The following is a 22,653-nucleotide window of genomic DNA, read 5'->3' as shown; positions in this document are numbered from 1 at the left end:
TCAAGGTAAGTGATTTCTCAGGATGTCACGTTGTCATCCAGAAAAAAAAAAAGAAAAAAAGAAAAAAAAACCCGCAGGAAACGTTTTCGTCCGCGGCTTGAAGAAAGCTTTGCTTCTAAAAACACAGCATTTACGGACGCGCTTTTGCAATTAACAAGTAGGGAGGAGGAAGGGAAGTAACGGCAGTAAATAACTTCTACGTGGCGACACTACGCTGAGCGTGGACCCGCGAGCGAAACGGTGAGGGCAGCAGCAGGCCCAGGCCCAGGCCTACACTCATCACTGACCAGCTAAATTTTTTTCCCCCGCTCTGTATGCACATATAACTTCATCAGAGAGAGAGAGAGAGAGAGAGAAAAAAAAAAAACAACCCACCAACGGAGCAGCCCAAGATCCTCTCCAAGCCACAGACCCTCTCCAGCCTTCCAGCCGCCGAGCCCCGCCGCCCCACCATGACCTCGCCGCCCATCCACCTTCTCGTCAAAACCAGGCGAGGCCGAGCGGGCCGAGAGCCGGCTCCCGGCACGAGCGCTGCGAGGAAACTAGATTAACCCGGGTGGAAGGCTGCTTGGGAATTTGGGGGCTGCCGCGGCGATTAAGCCATCGTTTCTGTCACGTTTCTCTAATCGGCTGTCGCAGAAGATTCCCCAAGCCCGCCCGCAGCGCCGACGTCCGAGCGGCTGCGGCCGCCCTCCCTTGCCGCGGCAAGGCCGGGGGCCTTCGCCGGCGTCGCTCCGGCGGGCGCTCACGCCGCGCGACCACGTCGCCCGGCAGCTCGCTTCAGTCCTTCGGGCGGGAGGACTTCTCCCAGGCACGGCCGAGCGCCGGGCCTGTCTCACAGAGGACTTCTTTGGCGCCCGACGGCCGCATCGCAAGGAAGCGCAGCGTGAAAGTAAGCTAGACCTTCCACTGCGCGTGGGGGTAAGTTTTAAGCGCCTGAAGCCATTTCATTGACAGACGGACGAGAGTGCGACGTTTTTTTCTTTTGCCCAAGAGAGAACCAGGTAGGAGCATTTACTTGTGTTTACCCTCACCACCATGACTGCTCCTGGAAGCTCACCAAAACCTGCTCCACCACCGAGCAGGGGTTTCAGACACCTCCAACATGCCCTGCACAAGGGGCTACAGAACCGGGAAAAAAAGCCAAAACAGTGTATACAAGGGGTCCAACAAGGGAAAAGAGAAGCAGGAGACTCAAAGGAAGGAAGAAGGGATTGAAAATAATTATACTATGGTGAGATGAAGGCCAAAAGGGACAGGAGAGCTGGCAGTTGTTTATACTGACCCCTTCCCCTGAAGAACTCACATTACTTGGGTGACGGCCAAACCAAACAAACAGCAGTAGGATTAAAAGATGACAGCTTGCTTGTATCTTGTCATTTCTATCATTTTGGGACCTGCTTCCTGCTAGCATCGATCATTGCTGCAGCCAAAGGAGACTTCCTTTAAATTTTGTGTGTCTCAAAATTATAAAATGAGGGGAGAGGATGTGGGAGGGAGAAGGAGGAGAGATGCCAGACCTTAACAGGACCCTGATATTCCTCTTAGGGGGAAGGACTGTAAATCTATGGACTTTTTGGAAACAATGGGAAAACCGAAGATGAAGAAAATATTAAGGCACAGCTAGGGTCCTTGGGGAAGAAACGTGCCTGAAGAGCCATCAGCACTGAGAAGGATGGGGAAAAAAATGTGTACTTTGTGTAACTAGTTTGGGGAATGAATTTAAAGTTTTCTCCAGGCTACTGATCCAATTAGTGACTGCAGCCTAATTAGACTAATAGTGCAAGGAAAATAAGAACGGAAAACTCTTCCTCACAGGTTCCTGCACACCCCTTCACGGCATCTGGAAGTCGGGAAGGAACGCATCGACCCACCAAAATAATGGGGGAAGAGCGGAAAACGGTCCACCAACACTAGAGAATTAAACAATTCCCATCATCTTCAGAGAGCATTGTTTTCCTGGATTATTATTTGCAGATAGCCGCATTCAGCTCTTGGCTTCGAACGCTTTCAATAGGGTCTTTTTGAAGGAGCTCTTCAATGTATTTCTCACATCACTTCAACAGCAACTTGGTTTGGTTCTGCTTTTTGAAACCCATGTGCCTCACAAGTAATACAAGTTTCCCAGAAGCGAAAGAGGTGTATTTTCCTGTCAAAGGGCACTGTTTAGAACTACTTCTCTAGGGTCAAACTAACCTGAAATATACAGTCAATATCTGGCTATAGCTTCAGGGAACTTATCTGGAAGCTGGACACAGTCTCTTAGGCTAAATAAATACTAGTGGAATAAAAGAAGCAAGGGACGGCTCGCTGGCTCTTAAGAGAAGTGGCATGGCACAGCTTGCATTTATTCAGCCATACTTCTCTTTCCTCTCAAAACAGGATGGCCTTGCCCACCCTGCCTAGCAGGAACAGCGCCTACCCACGTTAGTCCTCCAAATGTGCTAATCGGCATGGACCAAAACGCTACAGAGCATGCCACAAATCGAGCAGCACAGATGACATCAGGACAGCATTGAAACCGGTGCTGCGGTCCTGCTTACTTTACTAGCACAGACAGAGCCTTGGGTTCCCAAAACTAGTGTAAATTACTTACGTCAGTGTATTCGTGGGTAAAGGGAGCATAAATGTGCATCCACCATATAGACTCAAACAAAAAAATGCAAATAAATAGTAGTCAAAACTGTCTGAGCAAAGGCACAGCCAGATCATTGCTTGCTGTCATCCTTTCATGAATTCCCAGTTTAAGGGATTTAAGCTATGTTAGGTATTGATACAATTTTGGTAGTAGGACAACACGATCTGTTTCCTGCCCTCCTAGATTTCTGTCATACACGTATATATGTATTTTGGAGAGAGAGAGAGAGACAGGCAGACAGACAGATAGAAAGAGGGTGGGAGGGAAAGAAGGAGGGAGAGAAGCGGGGGAAAATGAACATTGCTGGTGGGCGCCAAATACAGTTCATGCAGTAATGCATAACATCATTATTTTCTATTTAGAGCACAGAAACAAGCATATAGCTTGCTTAAAACAAGTTGTTGCTTTTGCAGGAGAACGCTGAAGCTGCTGCAATTCAATGACTTTTGGAAGCCTTCCAAGTCAGTCATTTGCAATCCACTACAGTCCATTTTTTAAATTCAGGTTAAACTGAGCATTAGCTTAAGTGACTTAAAACAATGCTGCACTTTAAAATAATAATAATATTCTAACAATCCCTTCCACAGTGACTCCTACATCCTGCTGCTCCTCCTGTACGCTTGCTAACTAGACTGTGACACTCCATCTTCTTCAAAAGTCGCACCCTAACATAGAAATGTAAAAGTTGGCCGTTTGAAAAGTGACAACTTCACTTCATAATGTACAAATAACTGTTGTTGCTCTGTTAGCAGTTCTACACCATTTATTTAATTCCCTCATTTCTTACCACCCACACAAACGGCAACAACTCCAGGACACACGCAAGCCAGAGCGGAGATAAGGAAGGGTAGCTACGACAAAATTTCTCTCTTCAAAATCACATGGAAACCAAAGTGATTAACTATCTTTTCTTCAAACAAATGAGCCTTTACAGAACCTATTCAATCCTAAAAATAGACATTAAGTGGGATTCTATATCTTGTTGGCAATAATGCCTTGGGGATATTTTGTATTATCCATGCTTAAAAAGCAAACCCATTAGACATCTGAGCAAAACACCAGATATTATTTTAACAGCAAGCGTTATCCATCTCATCTGCAGCAGCAATAACTTTTGTTGACATTTTGCCAATTGGAGTTTGCATGCCCATGTTTTTCCCTTTGCAATAAAACGGTAAGGTGACGAAAGATAACAAAGTGCCTCCACGACATTAATTGACTGAGTTTTAACACCTGCTCAAGGTAACTGTGAGAAGCCAAACGACCGTCCGCACTTCCAAGCAGACAACGCCGCACAGCGAAGCAGTGGGTCGCCTCACTGCGTGGACCAGAACAACTCACAGCGGGACCCAAGCTCCTCACCCTCTAATTGATTTCTGCTCCTAACGCGCGGGTGAGGGTTTCCTGCTGCTGCTATCTCTGTTTAGCAGAAAGAAAGAAGCTGGGAGAAACATGGCACGGGGACTTTAGGTGGTTCCTCTCAAGGTATTATGCACCTGCAGCCAAGTCCCTCAAGCCCTACGTAACCTGAGAAAGGCAATGTAAAAAGCTAAAGCAGTGATATGGGGGGAATAAATGCCAGCAAAGCTGTCAGGCTTTTGGGATCTCAGCTAGCACAGCCTTGGGCTACACTGGGCAGATTTGCCCATTGTGACTTCAGATGCCAGCACTCATTTCCCAAAATGACACCAGCGCTCAAGCCTATGTCTCACTGGAGATGACCACTGTTTTGAAGCTGTACCTTCTTCCATCTCCTTATTCAGTCTTTAGCATGGCTTCCAGAAGGCAACAGAAATCAACAAAATATTTCAAAATTAGTATTTTTCCTTAAAATCAAAGGGCAGAACCCCTCCCCAGTCCCCACGTGAACATCTGGAAAATAGAATCAGAGCCAACCCTGAACCCAGCACCTCTTACGTCATCTCCTGTGAAAAATCTGCCCACCTCCCAGTCTCTGGATGGGAATATTTGAGTCTTGTGCTTGCTTGGGTGATCTGGAAAAGCTTATTTCACTTCTGTTCTCCCAGCGGGTGTCAGAGCCTCCGCTTGGGTTGTGCTGCTGCCTGGTGACACACGCAGGGATGTTTGCCCTTCTCGGTTATGATCTCAGTATCGTAGAAGACCAAAGATGATGTTCCCACGGGATTTCAATTTCATCTTTTGAAATTTTCAGCTTAAAAAAAACCTCTGCTGCTGCCAGATGGAAATCCTTCAAATAACTCGGGCTGTGGGCTCCATTTTAGAGCGCGAACGCTTGAACGTGGTCCTTGTGAACAACCTCCCTTTCTGAGCTGTAATTCCTTAGATAAACATCTAGGATGATGCCAAGAAAGCAAAGCAATCCTCTACCCCCCTCTCCTCCCTCCCAAAACGCCAGACAAAACCCAAATGAAAGAAATTACCTGGGAGGCTACTGACAACTGCGAGGAAATTCTGTTTAAATGAAAGCTACTTGAAAATATGCAGCATCTTTTGTAATGCAAAACAAAAAACTCAGCTGTGACTCAGGGCACCACTACCAGGATATTAAATGCTTGTTTTGCAGAAGTTTTATGTTAAGATTTACTCCATTCTGGGCTTGCATGTACAGTCTCCTCTGTGAACTACACTCTGGGAAAACATCATGTGCTTCTGCTCAGCAACATCCTGTACCTTTGCCAAGCTGAAATTCAGGAAATAACCCTTTAAAGGGAATGACCAGGGACAGCAACGTTTGAGAAAGACAAGACAGGCTAGTCAGGACTCCTTTGTTTCTTTGTCAGCATCATCTCATCTCCACGTATCTTCTCCATTTTTGGCTTTCATTCAGTAAGAAAGAAGCCATCCTCAACCACTCCCTCAGTTCTACATCACAGATTTTTTCCATGCGTTTGCTAAGCGTATCCTCTGCCCGCTTCTTTCTGTGGAATAGGAGGTCACCTTGCTCCAGTAACACACTTGGTCTCCTCTTCTGACAGAAACTCGAGTCTATTATTTGGCACAAAACTCAAATTCTAGGGTATGAGATTTTTTTTTATATGAAGCTTTTTGAAAGTTCTCGTCGGAAAGCCTTCATATTTGCATTTCAATGCAACAGCGAGAACATCTTATAGTTAAAGAGCGTGATTGAGGTAAGTCTAAAATAAGCCAAAAAAGCATCCAAATTATAACTTCTATTGAAATTCTACCTTTCAAATGAGAGCAAAGGGTACAATTTATAGGAAGAGTTGGCACTGCTGATAGGGGGCTCCTGCAGTTTTCGCTTAGAAAAGGTACAGAGTAGCTCAGAGCCCAGCCTGCATTTTTTATTCACAGTTCCCTTGTCTCCAGCAGTCCATCAGTCAAATTCCTCCCTGTTACCAGACACAGACTAATCCACATTTCTTGAAAGGTCAGACATGAGCCCCATACTACTTGTCAACATGCATGCCTATTTAAATATTGCAGGCAACAGCCAGAGCATGTAGGTAGAAAGGGGGTTTCGAATGAAGATATCAAAAATCTTACTCTCCGGACTGAGATCACCTGGGGTAAATCAGCGCAGTTTCATTGTCAAGCCAGCGGAGCCATAACATTTTACGCCAAGTGAGGATATGGCTCATAGATTTTATTTAAGCTCTCTGTGAGCTGAAGTTATAGAAATTTTCCACAGCTATCCAGTAGTGGCATCCAAATAAAAGCTCTCAGTGCTATGCCAATACTCTGCAGCGGCAAAATAAGCTGGCTGTGGAGACCGAACGAAAAAGATAGCCAGATATTTGATCCGTCGCTGAAGACAGAATGCTACTGCAGCCTCAAACCACAAACATACACGAATATACACGGTGCATGTGAATACAGGAGCATCCAGCTGTGTCTATATACAGTTACAAACAGCGGTAAGAGCACTTTAGTAAATAACCGTGTAACTTTCAACCATCCAACTCATTCTCTTCTTTTTCTTTTTCCTAGCATCTCTGTAGCTAATGTACCTTCCCAGTGCTTCCTTTTGGGATGAGGATGGTATTTTGTACTCATATTAAACACGCAGCATACATCCGCAGTGCTAATCCTAAGAAAATCTAATGGATTTAAATATTTCCTCCAATAGGTGCTTGGGAGGCTGAATGAACAAATTAAATGGGCAATATTAGCAGAAACGTATATTTTTAAAGAATTGCTTCCAGCTGGCTGTGGTATATAGAGAGCGAGATTAAGCTTTCATTACCAAAAGGGACAGTATCAGGAGCAATAAAGCCAAAATCAACCTGCCTCCACCCATTTGCAAAGCTCTGTATTAGCATCTGAACCCAAAGATGAACCTTAGAGCATTTCTCCCGGGACTGAGCCCCCTAATTCCCTTGAAAAACACACCAATGTGCTTCCTAAAGGCCATCCTGTGCAAAGCTATCTTCTCTTACTTATTCTTTATGTTGCTTTCCCACTCAATTAGCAGTTTTCTCTGCCTTGTGCTCCAAGAGTATCGTCTTTATGCACCGCTTGCCCAAAGGTCAAAGCAAGCTCTCTGCAAAGACACCTTCAGGTATAACAGCTCGAGGCCAAGAAGTGTTACCAGGCGGGTCCCCTCATAAACCAAACTGAGCTAAAAGCTCCCACATCATTCATCCCACCTCCTCCAGAGGTACCATCTCTAGCACTGGGACGCCTCGAACTCCCAGTTTCTTGGTGCATGCTATTTTTTCTGAACTGGGCTAACGCAGCTTGATGGCTGCTGCAACTTCCGTGAAGCTGGCACAGAGGAAGGAAGGCACAGGGGAAGAGGGCATGGATGCAGAAAAGATGCTCTATTTTTGGTTGTCGTGTCAACAGGGAGGAAGACAAGTGCCAGACATGAGAACTGCTAGCTACTGTGCCACCTTTAAACCGGGATAAAACCATGTTATTCTTTGCAAAATGGATACAGTCCCAAGAGGCAAAGGACATGCCCACCCACACAACCCTACAAACCCCCCTGAACAGAAGTATATGACCAAAGCATTTAAACTGACTGTAATTTTTACCAGCATCCTCCTTTTTGGTTAATCATACATTTCTTTATAGACAAGCAGGAGGATTCTATATTCAGCCAAGCATGGCAATTTCTTTCACTTAGCAATTGCAGCCATGAGAGACGAAAAAATCCATTAGCTCATCTCAAATGACTTAATGCCAATACAGGATTATTGCCTGTCATATATTTTCTAATTCTTTCCTACCCCAAATGCCTCTAAGGATTGGGATTTAACTTTGTTTCCTTTAGAAGATTATTCTAATTGGAGAGATACTGTTTTCCCTGATACTTGATCTAAGTTTTATTCCACCTCTTATAACTGTAAATCCTCAACTCTGTGTACAATCAAAAACAATTCCCATTTGTCACTGGCATTTGGGCAGTACAGACGCTTGGCCCTGCAGGAAAGAAACACACCATCGACATCCACGCTGCTGTGGAGGCTTGGCTAGGAACCCCTAGAACGGCATTTATCCTCTCCGTTCGCCTCGCAATATTTGAAATGAACAAACTGTATAATAACACAGCACATTTTCCTCTAAGGTATCGTCATGAATTGGCCACAAAATAATATTAGTCACTGTCTGGTGGATACTTGCTCAAGTGATGGTCGGGAGCACAAAACACAAACTACATTCAATCATTTGAGCTATTCACAGTCAAGTGGCAATATGCAGGTATCGCGTACCTGGACGCTGCGCGTGAGGCTGAGACCCCACTGAGGGATGCTGTAAGAGCAAGGAGCACCAGCCTGTGCTGCTTAGTCTCACAGTGGAATTACAGGCTTCGCTTCTGGAGGTACAGGGCTTTCGGATCTTAGTTAAAAACTAATCTTATCCTCTGATCAGTGTCTTATTTTTTCCCAATCTTATTTTCTGTAACGCAGAATCGCGTGTTCTCTATCTTTAAATCAATGATAAGGCTCTGCTCGTACTTTTAAAAAGATCGCTATAGACTTGCAATTATTCTTTTCAAACACGAGGCTCTTTCTTTTCTCTCTCTTTCCTTTTCCTCTGTTTCTCCTTCAGAAGAAAATTTCCACTCGCCCCAACAGGTTCTTGTAATGGTTGCAAGTGGACCTCGGTGAGCGAGAGATTCAGGTATGAATGACAAAGGCAACGTATTCATGAGATCCCCTGATATATTGTAAACTCCATTTGCAAAAAAAGACAAGTCACTTTTTTGAACCCTTGCTTACACACCCCACGTCCCCCCTCTGGCGACAAGAGATAGCCCATCAGGGAGCTACGGTGGGGCGAGAGCTGGGATTGAGTGCAATCTGCTTTAATGCCACTCTTAATGACAACTTGCAAAGATTAGGAAGTTGTCAGAATCAGATATCGGCAAAAGCTCCCGCTCGCTTTGTGGAGCCAGCCTGAATTAATTAATGGGCTCCTTTCCTTTGATATCACTTTGATATTTGGCTGCAGCTGGATAAAAATCAACCACAAAGGAAACTACATTTTGTTTACCACCGCTCAGGACTCTGTTTAGTCCCATGTTCGTTTTTTTTTTTTTTTCTTTTGCAGTTTTGCCTTTTTAATTGGCCTAGCACAATACAATAGAGATAGGCTTTCATTAACAAATGCAGTTATGGCGGCGTGTTTTCAATGACTGCTTCTCTCTGCTCCTGAAGATACTCAGAGCATACTGAGAAGCAAAGCCACTACTGATTTTAGGAAAGCTGCAAGTAAAATGATGTACATTTCTAAAAGAAAGGCAAACATTAGCCTTGCCCATTCTCACCCTGCTTTTTCAGTTGAAAGGTATTTAGCACTTTAATAATATTTACTCTTTTTCTAGAGGGTGATGATAACTTGCTGCACTGACAGGCCACCACTGTAGCTCGCATGCTCAGCCCTCTGCAAACTCCAGTTGCTTTCAACAGAACTGCACCGTTTTAGATCAGGGGAGGATGTAGCCCGATAAACAAACACTGGCATTAAATAAAATTTCACTTTTCTCCTGAAATATAGGCTCCACAACTAGGGGTTATCTCTTCCTTAACTTTTCCGGGTGGGAATTCACAGCATGTGTTTATGCCCCAGAAGGTTTCTGATGTTTATCAGGTGAAATGACTCTACAGCAAAGAGGTGCTTGCACCCGGATGAACCCCTGAGCGCTTTCCAGACAGCAGCTCCAGAGATGCTGCTGGTAAAGGAGAAAGGATCGCTTGCTGCACACTGTAGGACAAGAGTAGCCAAAGCAGTACATTTTCTAACTAAACTGGCAAGTTTTTTTAAGGAGAACAAATGAAAAATCAATTATCTTTCTGGGTCTGCAAAGACTATTTTTAACTGGGAAGAATATTACTGCCCAAAGTGTGCTATTAGAGCAGGAGATGCAGTCAAGCCTTCCAGCTTCACCTGGTATTCCAGGAAGTATCACGGGATTTCCAACACCACAAAGAGGACAAGGCTTAGGTTTTCTCTCTTGTCCTGTGCTTGGCACATACAACAGCACAGTGCTTCTGAACCTGGTTGAGATGGGAAAAAACTAGCAAAGGATTCTCAACGTGAGGCCCCATCACGGAAGCACGACATGAGACAACGTTTCATCCCATGGATGGCAATGCATCAAGCATGGATTGTTGAAAGAAGCTGGACAGCTCGCAGGGTTGGGCACTCACAGAAGGATGCTGAGCAAAACATCTCCGTTATAACATGTCATGAAGCCCCAGCTCTTTAGTCACAACATAACTCAGAGCCATGGGAACCGAACGTTGCTCTCGAGGCCGGCAAACGGCATCCAAGGGCATCTCTAACAACGTTACCCCTTGACGCCTGCGACATTGTTTATGATTTGCCTTTCTAATTTCCCTATGCGTAGAAGTCGTCAGACAGCCAGGAAGGCTCCCTGAACTATTTTTTTCATTATCAAGGCAATTTTAATAGCTTGTGTCACAGTGCTAATGAGGCAGCCTGAAGCACCTGTACTTTCTGTTCTGGGTAACAGAAAACAGCTAACACCAGCAGGAAGATAAATAGCTCTTTAAGAGAGTGGCTGGGCTATTAGCCCTAGCTAAACATCCTGCCTAAATCTTGGTGAGCATTGCTATACTCCAGAGGGCCTCTAAATTTTGTTCAGACTTTTCCATTCTTAAGTGCACAGGAAAAGATTCTCCAAGCGGCCAATGATTTTTGGGTACCCAGTTTGAAACTGATTTTCTGTGAATAGATAGCTGAACCTTTCTGAAAAGCAGGTTAAGATATTCTAAGCTGGACATAAAAATCCTGAGGCATTTTGGAAAGTGTTGACCTCAACTGTCCGGAATTATGGAAATTAGAGTGTCACATCTTAGAGCAGCTTGGCCTTTTGGTGATGGGCTTCACATTAGGAAAACTTTCTCAGGTTAAGCCAGTATTTTGCGTTACTTAGTTTCCATCCCAGTATTATTATACTGCAGAGCTGTGCAGAAAATCCTGAACTACTCCAAAAGAGCTATCAAAAAACGCTAGCTTGCATCTAACTGCATTTGCAGCTGGGCTAATGTGCTCTTGCTTCTCAGCAGATCTACTAGACCATGCAAAAACGACCCTGTGTGATGGATACCCAGCATCTGAAACAGCTCCCTGATGCCTATACAAAGTGCAGCTCAGCGTCCTCTTGACCTACCCCAGGAGCTAGGCTGGGGCATTACCCCCACCCCTTGGCAGACCAAGGTTTAATCTCCTTTTCCCAATGATTCAAGCCAATGGGTCTTCTTGTCCGAATATTACTGTAGGCACTTCACTATTCTGGGGGAGCGTCTTCCAAACTTTTGAAGCTTTTCCAACTAATAAAAACACTTACTGGAGTGTGGACTCACATGCAGATATCACAATTCTTGAATCACTGCCTGCAATTACTAGGCAACTAAGTGTTTTTATTTGCTTTCTCTCAACCCTATGAGAGTTTAATACTTTCATACACAGTGGAACACCTTCAAGAGGAGAAATGGTGATCTCTAATCTCAGCTGAGCAGTCCAACAGTGAGGGCACTGTTAGGGGAATTAAAGTTAAACCCATACATCAAATAAGCCAGAGAGGATGTGAACTCCATTCTCCTGCATCCCAGAAAACTATCCTAATGATATGACAGATGAGATGACTGGCTTAGTGGATGAGGGGAGAGCAGTGGATGTTGTCTACCTTGACTTCAGTAAGGCTTTTGATACTGTGTCCCATAACATCCTCATGGACAAGTTGAGGAATTACAAGCTATACAGGTGGACAGTGAGGTGGACTTAAAACTGGCTGAAATGCTGGGTGTAGGGGGTTGTGAAGTCGAGGTGGAGGCCAGTCCCTAGTAATGTACCCCTGGATCTGATACTGGATACAATGCTGTTTAACCTCTTCATTAATGAGCTGGATGATGGGACCAAGCGCACCTTCAGCAGTTTTGCAGCTGATACAAAAATGGGAGGAGTGGCTGATGCAATAGATGGCTGCGTCCCTATTCAGAGGGACCTCAGCAGGCTGAAGAGATGGGCAGAGAGGAACCTCAGGAAGTTCAAACGAGGGAAATGCCAAGTTCTGCACCTGGGGATAAAAACCCCATGAACCCGTACAGGCTGGGGGCTGACCTGCTGGAAAGAAGCCCTGCAGAGAAGGACTTGGGAGTCCGAGTAGATAACAAGCTGAGAAAGTGCCAGAAGTGCACCCTCATGGCCAAGAAGGCCAATGGTACCCTGGGTTGCATTAGGAAGAGCATTGCCAGCAGGCAGAAGGAGGTGATCCTCCCCCTCTACTCAGCCCTGGGGAGGCCTCACCTGGAGTGATGGGTCCAGTTCTAGGCTCCCCTGTACAGGAGAGACCTGGAGCTCCTGGAGTGAGTCCAGGGAAGGACTACTAAGCTGATGAAGGGACTGGAGCATCTCTCCTCTGAAGAAAGGCTGAGAGAGCTGGGCTTGTTCAGCCTGGAGAAGAGAAGACTGAGGGGGGGATCTGATCAATGTGTACAAGTATCTGAAGGGAGGGTGTCAAGCGGACAGGGCCAGATTGTTCTCCGTGGTGCCCAGCAATAGGACAAGAGGCAACGGGCACAAACTGAACCACAGGAAGTTCCATCCGAACCTGAGGAAAAACTTCTTCGCTGTGAGGGTGACAGAGCACTGGAGCAGGTTGCCCCGAGAGGTTGTGGAGTCTCCTTCCCTGGAGATATTCAAAACCCACCTGGACGCCATCCCGGGCAATGTCCTTGCTCTAGAGGACCCTGCTTGAGCAGGGGGGTTGGACTAGATGATCTCCAGAGGTCCCTTCCAACCTCAACCATTCTGTGATTCTGCGAGTGGGCAGTTAAGAGAAGGTGAATCTGGCCCCCAACTTTCATTAATAAAAAGGGACAATATAATTATGAATGAAATGTTCTGCTCAACTTAGAGAAGCTGTTTCCACTAAGTGAATACGCCCCTCTCCCTATGCCTGCCCAACATATATCATTTTGCCATTAAGCTGCAAGTTCAGCTACTTACATAGATTTCATTAGGCTCCTAAGTCGCTTTGTCACTTTTTACAGTTTTATGCAATATTGAATTCAGGGCTGGTGATGTATTCTGCGTTTCACAGTAACGGTAAATGCAAACATAATCTTTTTATCGAGGTATTTGAATTTTGGACAAATATTGATTTTTCATTTAATTGGCAATGTCAATGCAACTTTTATTTTGAAGGGGTAGAGGTGGGAGTGGTGTATTTATGTAATAAAAAGTAACTTCTGAGCTGAACGAAACGTATCATTAAGTGGCTGCATTTGAACAGTACCCTTAAAGCAAGTAATGGGCCAGATTCACTTTCTCTTTCTCAACTTCATTCAATGTCAGGCAGGCCAGTTGCTCACTGGGAATTCTCCACTTTCCCGACTGGTTATTTTTATCCTTTAAGTAGTTCTAGACTTTTCCGATCCTTCATTAACTACTTGGCCATGCTATATGGATACTGAATTAGTTTCATTTGTCATCATAAATCAATCAGTCCAATCCCTTAACTAATTTAATTGCTGTTTGAATTCCCTTTCCGTTTGTCAAAACCTCACAAACTCAGTGATATCCCATATTGAGGCTGTTATTCAAGTCATATTGGATGATTACCTTTTTATTACAGGTAATTTTTACCTAATCAGGAAGTGGAGATAGAGCCAAATAAAATCATTATGGTTGATGTTCTCTAAACGTAGAAGGCTTCAGTCTCATCTGAAATTCCTATCTGAAACCTAGGGATCCAGTCCAAATTAAGCAAACGGGTTTATCTCCTCAGCCTGTTGGAGGGCAGAGCAAACCATATTCTGAAAGGGCACCAAAACAGAACAATAATCTAAATTCCTCTTTACAAACGTTTTTCCATAATCTACACCCAAACGGGACCTGAGGTTTCTCACCAGCTAGCATAGCATCCTTACGGAAAACATCCCTCTAAGGCAGTCATGTTTCCCTATCACGTAAATGGCATTTAATAAAACCAGGAATGATTCTTACAATGTAAAAATTGAAAATTTTCTCCTTGACAACATCTGGCAAAACGGAGGCCATTCATATTTTACAAGACAGTTAGAGTCCGCAAACTCCTCCAATGCTGTTAAAATTTTAAGCACTTTCTCCAAACTGTGTTTCTCCATTGTTACACTTGTAATCAAATAGATTCATGTAGCTAATGTCCTAATTCTACACCAGGACTTCAGTACAAAGGACTCGCTGCTGCTTCGAATAAGTCTATCACTCTTGAAGTAAGAAGCAGGTAAAACACCAAGACTAGTGCTAACTGTTAGATAAATGCACAGGAGTGATGGGACTTAAATCAGTGCTGCATATTAATTATTTTTGTGATAACAGGACAGGACAAGAGGCAATGGGCAGAAACTGAACCACAGGCAGTTCCATCTGAACCTGAGAAAAAAACTTCTTCACTGTGAGGGTGACAGAGCATTGGAACAGGTTGCCCAGAGAGGTAGTGGAGTCTCCTTCGCTGGAGATATTCAAAACCCGTCTGGATGTGATCCTGGGCAATACGCTCTAGAGGACCCTGCTTGAGCAGGGAGGTTGGACTAGATGATCTCCAGAGGTCCCTTCCAACCTAAACGATTCTGTGATTCTGTGATTCTGTGATAACCTTAGCTACAAGGATATATGAAGAAAAATGCGGACAAGAAATGATCACTGCCATGCCAAATGAATCTAACTTCAAATATAAAACAAAGAATCTAAAGAAACTCAGGTCTGGGTTTTGCAAATAGATTCCAGTAGACTGCTGACTTCAAATTGCTTCTGCATGAGATTAAAGGTGCATTTATTCAGATACTGGGCTTCAAGAATAGACCGACAAAAAGTCCTCAGGTTTACCTATCTACGGATAACTTTTGCCAGCAAGTCTTACCAAACTCACCAGAGCAAAGCAGAACAGATTCCGTTTGTAAACTAACATATATGTTAAAGGCAAAACAAACAAAAAATGACTGTCAGTGCTATGGACATGGCTGAGAGTAGACCCTGCATACAAATCTTCAAGGTTTGGCCCCTATTTAAAAAACAATTCTCACTAAACTTGCAAATTAGGACACAGAAGAAACCAGAATTATTACCTCTAACTAAAGGTACAGAAGAAACTGAGATGGGAGGAATTTCTTGGATGATTTTGTTTAGGGATTAGAAGTTAAACACCTCTAACGAAGCCCTGAGAGGCTTGATGAAGATGAGATTGGGTAAGGCCTCAGCTCGACGCCTCGTCCCAAAGAAACACGTTCCCACCACCAGCGCTACGTTCAAACTGAGATTTTTCCTTTTCTCCCTTCTGCTTATAAAAACAAAATCCAAAGCAACTTTCATGCTGGAAAAAACTGTCCGCAACTTGAAATATTCCAAACTGCACCCCTATGAGCTAGGGCCACTTGAATGCTGGATTTGAAATAACATCCAGAAATTCAGGTTGTTCAGTTATGAGACATAACGGCTAATCCTGACACCACTACCAAAAGGTAGCTGTTTCTTTATGTTAATATGCATCATATATGAGCCTGCATTTCTCAAACACTATGTTTCTTCCTTTCTGCCTCATAGAGATGTTACCATAACAAGTGATATCTAAACACATTTTGGGGGGAAGATAAAAGCTACATTATATGTCAAGGAACATTAGGACGAACACACAGATTACACTAATCATGAGTAAAAAAGAAAATGTTTGATCCTACTTAGGCTGAAAGTTTTTAATTTTTTTTTCTAAAAACCCTATTTTGAATGAATTTTATCCTCAGGAAAATGATTAAAACCAAAAAAGCCTTGAGATGTCAGCTGGTGACATATTTTTCTTCTTTATCTTTTTTTTTTTTGTTGTTGCTGCTGTAAAAAAAAATCTGAGGGAATACAGCAAAGTGCATCATTAACTTCTTATTAATTTCATAATACAAAGGCAATTCAGTTAAAATAGTGGTGCTGCAACTTTAAATTACAGAACTGGCTTGGTATTTAATGAGAGATTTAGCACAGCAGGGTTTCTGTTAAATTAAGTTGCGCCTTCACATCACAGTGGGAAAACAGGTGTATATTGGTTTAGAATTATGGAAATGTTGACTAATTCCAAGGCTTGTAATCAAACAGCGAGGCACCCTGCAATATTTTCTTCCAAGAGTCTGCATTAATCATTTACGTCTGGTCTGATTTTCTGCATGTCCACTAAAAGGCCTCGGCTCAGAGGAACAGATAAAGTGTTCGCATTTGCATGTCTCCGTTGAGGGCGAGGTCCACCCAAGAAGTAGATATAAGTACGGAGCAGGGCAGCCTTTGCTCAAACGCCCACCTAAACTAAATCGAACATGCAGCCTTGGGTGGCGGATGAATCTCTCACTGCAAGAGCACTTCTTGGGGCTTCACAAGTGGCGATCCAAAACCTACTTACTGAGCCACGTGGAGCAGGGCTTCCTTTAAGCAATGAAGCGATGAAGACCAGAAATAATCTGGCTACGATCGTTTAGGGAATATAGCCCTGAGGTAGTGGTGTTCCCCTCTGCCCTTCAGCAGCAGGGAAAACACAGGGAAGGTCCAGCCACGCTGCATCCCCTGCTGCACCCTGCTCCAGCCCTCTGCTGAAATTTGTTACCTTAAACTAATGAACCACTTGCCTTTGCCTCTTTTTTTTTTCCTGGGCTATTTGAGGATGCACCTTATCTGAAGCATGGTAAAAGCAGAACGCACAGATTTTTTTTGTCTCCACGAGACCTCCTAAAGATCGTTATGTTGTTTATGGGAAGCAAGCTGACACTCAGTGCCAAAAGAAACCCAATGCGAACTCGTCCCTTGCTGCAAAGCCGATTGCTCCTATTTGCTCGCAGAAGCTGTTGGGCCCAGGGGCCTTTTCACTGCTCATTCCTACTGCTTCACTGGAAACTGCCTAGTGGGCCAGCTTTAGCATTGTGGAAATGGATAAAATTCGTATCAGGAGAATCCTGCTCAAGTGAAGTGTCTTCAAGACGCATGCCCCAACTTTAAAGAGTGCTTAAAGGAAGTTATTTTGGGACTATGCAGATGCATCATAACAGGATCTTTATATATGCTGAATGTCAGAGTACAGCCTGGGCAAAATATAGACTCTGTTATATAATGTGTGCTGGGTTGTTCGCAAAGAGAAGCAGTTAATCTGCATTTCAGTTGTTGCTCTTTATTAGAGATGTCTCTTTAAGACGCAGGTGGGACAACTTATGTCCAAGTAAAATTTTAACAACTCGTGCAGTATCGGGAGCAGTTTTAAAGCCCAGGCCCCAGAGTCACGGGAGTGTCATTTTCACACTTCCTTAAAAGTAATTTTGCAACCTCACAGTCAGTAAGGAAAAAAAAGAGCTTGAAAAGATCAATCTTAAAAGGCTAAAGACCTAGAGGCAGCACTAGAAAAACATTAGATTTTTGACTTTCATATATTAAAAAAAAAATTTTTAAAGGCATAGTATTCTCTTTTCCTGCACCATGCTCATTAGCTGTAACGAAGTGGAAGAAAAATGACGCCCTGCTCCAGGCGCAGGGCAGAGCTGAGGCAGCTTTGCCCCCGCAATCGGGGAGCTCGGGGAAGGCGTCTCCACCAGCATCGCCTGCGGTGGTGGAGCGTTCTTCTGTCCTATGGGTTCCCCTCCCACCTCTTTTTTTTTTTTTTAAATTCACTCTACTCTGCCCTTCAGTAGCTTTCTTTACTTGGCAGGAACCAGTCCTGTTTCCAGCCAAAGGACAGTCTACAGAAAAGCAACTGTCTTTGGCGCTAATGCCACTGCTACCGGGCTGGCACACTTACAGTACGGACCATCAGGTTAGCCACCCTCCCTCGAAGAGATCAAGGTCATTTGGGGCACTAACGAGCGTCTCGAGCCAAAGGGCTATTTTCCGGCGATAAAATAATTAGGATCAAAAAGGAAAGGTACTCACCCCAGGTAAAGTTTTAATATTGTGCAGTGCATTCTGTGCCTCAAGAGCAGCTTTTCTTGTATAAAACGTTACGAAACAACAACCTATAGAGAGAAATGAAAAGCTTTCAGAAATTAGTGAGTATGATTTGTGAGAATACAATAGGGAGGGTGAAAAAACGGTGGTGGAACAACACATTATGAAAGCTGGAAATGCGAAGTATCAGGAGGCTGCCTGAATGACATGAATAAAAGAAAAGCTTGCATGGTTTAAAATAAAAAGTCACCCCCTGTGCATTGCCTCTACAGCACACCTACATTGTTAGTGAACTGTAACCATTTAGAAATTAAGTTAACCAAAATCCAATTGGCTTTATGCAGTGTAAATAAGGTTATATTTTTCTGAAGGCTCCCTATTAAACTTTGAATACAAGCAACAAGGCAAGCTCAGAGCAGTAGGAACTCATTGTTGCATCCACGCCAGAACATCGGGTTAATTCAAGACCTTATTTAAAAGGCCCTATACGTAAGAGCTAAGGGTCACTCCCCTCGTTTAAAGCTAGGGCTGGAGGTAGGGCACCTATCTCCGTTGCAAGCCGGAAGATAAGATGCAGGAGACTTCTCCACAGATGGGATAATGGAGACTGCTGACGGCTGGCAATAGGGAGGCTCTGCTCGCCTTGCACCTGGCCAGCCTCCAGGAAAGGAGAGGGTTGTTGCTGCCATAATCCCTTCTCTTTCTGCTTGGAGGCATGGTCCAGCTGCGAGGTCTGGGGGGGGGGGGACAGTCGCTGTTGTCCAGCGAGCGTGGGCAGCCCTTGCTTTGGGACCACGTCACATGAACAGGAGACCCCCAAGGCTGTCAAGGAGCTCTGCAGCTGCCCACGGGGGCTCGGGGACCCAACCGTGGCGGGGAGGGTGAAAGCACGTTGGGTGATGCCGGTTGGAAGGCGGAAGGTGCTATTAGAGTAAAAACTTGCTTCGCAGCAAGCTAGATCATGCAATTGTTTCTGATGAATCAGATAACAATCCTACTGTACGTAATGCAACTCCACCTCCATAGCAAAACCGAACCGCAAGCAGAAGAAACCCCGGCTCCTGGACCTCCGCACCGGCCTTCCCGTTCCCGCAGGGCCGTGAGTGAGGCAGCCCGTCCTCTGGCAGCGAGCATGTGGATTGCGCTGCCTTCCTGGCGCTTACCAAGGCGAAACCGTGTGCCGCAGCCGCTACGCCAGCTTTTATCCCATCTCTCAGCGTAGATATAACAGCAAACGGGACAGGGGAGCAAGCGGGCACCGGAGAACGCCGCTAGCAAAGACGCCAAGCACCCACGTGCAGATGGCTAAAACCATCTTGGGAGCAAGGGCTGAATCCAGGACGCGCCTCCGCTGCCTCGTGCTCGGCTCACGCTGCGCAGCATGCCACGAACGCTCCCCCGGGCTTGGCAGTCGGGCCAGCCACGATCATTACCTTTACAACAAGCAAAGGTAATCACGTATTCCCAGCTGGAAGACAGTGAGTTTATCCCGAACACAGAAAAGTACTTCCAGGCAATACAACACACTGGCAGGCAGGTAATGCAGCCTGAATGCTTTTCATACTGCCAACGGATTCCTTAAAATTACACAGTTTACAAAAGAGGCAGTTTAATAACGATTTCAGCGAGCCGAGCGCGAGTCGGTAGGGAGGAGTATAGCAGGCAGCCGCAGCCTGTTAAGGGATGTGCTTCCTCCGCGTGTTTCTAAATAGGCTATTCCAATGGCAAACTCTGCACATTTAAATTATTTAACTCCAGAATTAAAACAGGAAGCAAATCACAATTTGCGACATTAAATAACACAACTTTGAGAAAATGCTCTGACGGATTTCTATCTTGCTAGCCAGTCCTGTAGTATATTTTCTATTATTGTCTCCTCATTAGGTTTTTTAGCTGTTTAATATGAAGCTTTTAAACCACAGGAGAGGATTTTGAAGGGAACTATCAAGCAGATGTCACAACTTGGCAGTTGTGTTCTCCTTTAGCATGGGTCCACAAGGGTTTATTTTAGATTTCAGCTATACAGGCTCATTCAGATATAGAAGAACTAGCAATCCATTGGTTTCTTAGTCTTGGCACTATTTGAACAAATTGCACTTGATAGATGACTATATTGTGAAATACTTATTCACTGGCCATTTTTAGGAAGTAAGAGCGCAGGAGAGGAAAGTATCTCTGGAAACAAAGACTGAGAGAAAAAAGTAGTATAACAGGAAATATGTTTTGGGCAGGTCATCAGACCATCCTGAAGATGGTGCCTGCTAAAGCTCCTAGATCATCTGAAAATGCACAGGGGTAAAATCATTTTGGTTTGTACTCATATTGCCTGGATTAAGGAACCACACTGACAAGTTTGCAGAGGTTTGAGCACTGGGCACAGTCGATTCTGAAGCTATCTGCTAAGGAGGTCAGGGCTGGACTAAAGAGAGAAGAAAATAAGCACACCCCGGGGAATTGAAAAGGCAAAAGTATGTGCAGTCCCGAAGGAAATTCTTGAGCTCAGCCTATGGATTTTTTGGAGGTGCTCGCTGCCAAGTTAACGCAAACCGCTGCGCTTCCAACACACTGGCTTTGGAGATGCCTCAAGCTTTAAAATCCTTCTGGCTCAGAACCACGTTCCATAGGAGAAAATTCAGAATTCAACTGTTTCTGCAGAAATACTGCAAGGGAAGACTCCTATTTAAGAGATGAGGGCTCATCTGTGCTTGAGCATCGGTAGCTGTCCCCTGCTGAAGCACTGCTAGGAAGCAACTTCCTCCATTTTCCCTAAGAAAAAATAAGATTGCCAAAGACATCAGTGCCATTGCTGGAAAGGAAAACTTACATTTCCTACTAAGAGAAAAGAGAAAAAACAAGTTCCTTCTCACCAGCCTCCTGCACACGTAGTCTTGGCTTCATCCCCAACAAACCTGACAGCTGCTTGAGCCGCAACTAAACTTTTCCGACATCCAAACAACTCAAAGCCTGACAGTGCTAACCTTCTCCCCTCCTATCGAGGAGAACGTCTACGGTGAGTCTGTTTGGAGAACTGCATTTACTGCAGCATGAGACCTCTCATCTTTGTACCTAGGGGGAAAAAATTCTGAATGAATCACGCAGATCTGCACAGTCCCTTAAGGACACCGGCAACAACTTGGTGGCTATCATGCCAGATGCTTGAACAAACTGAATACAACCTGCCACCCCATGCCGTACCATGCCTGACAGCAAAGAACGGGATGCCTGGGAGACGGTGGGGAGACGGCCCTGGTTTTCAAAGCTTTGCATCAGAAAATGCTGCCGCATGTACACTAAACTTGACGGCACTCAAACTTGACACCTTGTTAAGAAAAGGAAAAAGTGCTTGTTTTCTCTTTTATTTTTTATTTCATGAAAGGAAATTCAGTGCCAGAAAAAGACCTCGAGGTCCAAGCCGTTGGGAGGGAGCTGACACATTCAGGTCTCCATGACACACGCAATCCTCGAGCCCTGGTACTGGCTGCCAAAGGCATCAATTAGCACCCGTGGTGGAGAGCAGAGTTACTTATCTTCAACAGTACCCTGTTCAGTGGGACATCGATGGGGGCAACTGGTTAGCGTTTCGCTAGAGAACAGCTTTACCTGAGTCAGTATTAAAGACGGCACCAAGAGATTACACGGATACAGTGAGGACTTTACTTGTGTTTTCAACATGACCACCTAGAAGTTAGGGACAGAAGAAGAAAAGGAGACAACCGAGAGGATCTTGCACCACTGCATCCGTGCTTTTGATTTTCCAGTGCCAGCAAAATCAAGTGTTTCTGCCCTTTGTAGAATTATGACAAACTTAGGGAGCTTTTTACCAAGAAACTTCATTTACAAACTTCAGATCCTTCCTAAACCCTCCACAGGGTCCCCTCCAATGGGACTTTCTCAGAGTTGTCAATGACTTTTCACCATGGGACAAATCCCCCTGTGCCACTTCTGCTGACGGAGCTTCTCCTGAGGCACCCAAAACTACAGTCCCATCGCAAAGTGGAGCGGATACACAGGTCTGTGCCAGTGCATTCATTTGGCCATGAGACATGGCACAGACCACTGCTAGAAGCTCGGTTGCATTGTTATTTTTATCACTTTCTCCCAATTGCAGCGTGTACTAATTACGCAGCGAGGGCTGTTGACATGCATAATTTTGAACAACGAACACGGCCTCATTCACAAAAGCAACCTCTCCTCCACTCGGAGATGTGGCTGGCGTATCCTACGCTTTTGGCTAACGGCACTGGAGTCCACGCAAGAGGCTTAATCGCTGTGCCAGGATTTTGTGCTTCAATGAACCTGGCCACCTCTGTTTTGCTTTGGGTGGGAAAATGACCTTTACAGCTCCCTACGCTGAATATACAGTCCCCAGATTACGGCTACTGGGAATTTTACATATGCATCAATAAGAGAAAATAACCCTTAGATTTGGACAAGAATTAAAAAAAAAACTCAAACATGCTCTGTTGTCATGATTTGCTTGAAGAAAAATGTGGTGCACTTTCCAAGGCCTGCAAATATAACTTCTGGGAGTTCAAAGAGGTAAAAATATAGCAGAGAAAAAACACTCATATTCCTCAGTCTGATTTATGAGTTTTCATAGTTTTCATCTGTCAAAATTTGTCAATTTGGAGCTCACTTGCGCCGGGCATATTATC

At 44.6% G+C, this 22,653-nt stretch overlaps 1 protein-coding gene across 50 annotated transcripts in view; it reads right to left on the bottom strand.

The window, feature by feature from the left end:
- The window catches only part of CELF2 (CUGBP Elav-like family member 2), a 354,164-nt gene that overhangs the window by 76,948 nt on the left and 254,563 nt on the right, over nt 1-22,653 (bottom strand). For all 50 annotated transcript variants that reach the window (XM_068908455.1, XM_068907414.1, XM_068909757.1 and 47 more), the window contains one exon: nt 17,984-18,066. In XM_068908455.1, the coding sequence (XP_068764556.1) occupies nt 17,984-18,066 (83 nt within the window). The remainder of the gene's footprint in view (nt 1-17,983; nt 18,067-22,653) is intronic.

Source organism: Struthio camelus, chromosome 1, assembly GCF_040807025.1.
Source record: "Struthio camelus isolate bStrCam1 chromosome 1, bStrCam1.hap1, whole genome shotgun sequence".
Classification (NCBI taxonomy): domain Eukaryota; kingdom Metazoa; phylum Chordata; class Aves; order Struthioniformes; family Struthionidae; genus Struthio; species Struthio camelus.
This window is presented reverse-complemented; position numbering and strand designations above follow the sequence as displayed.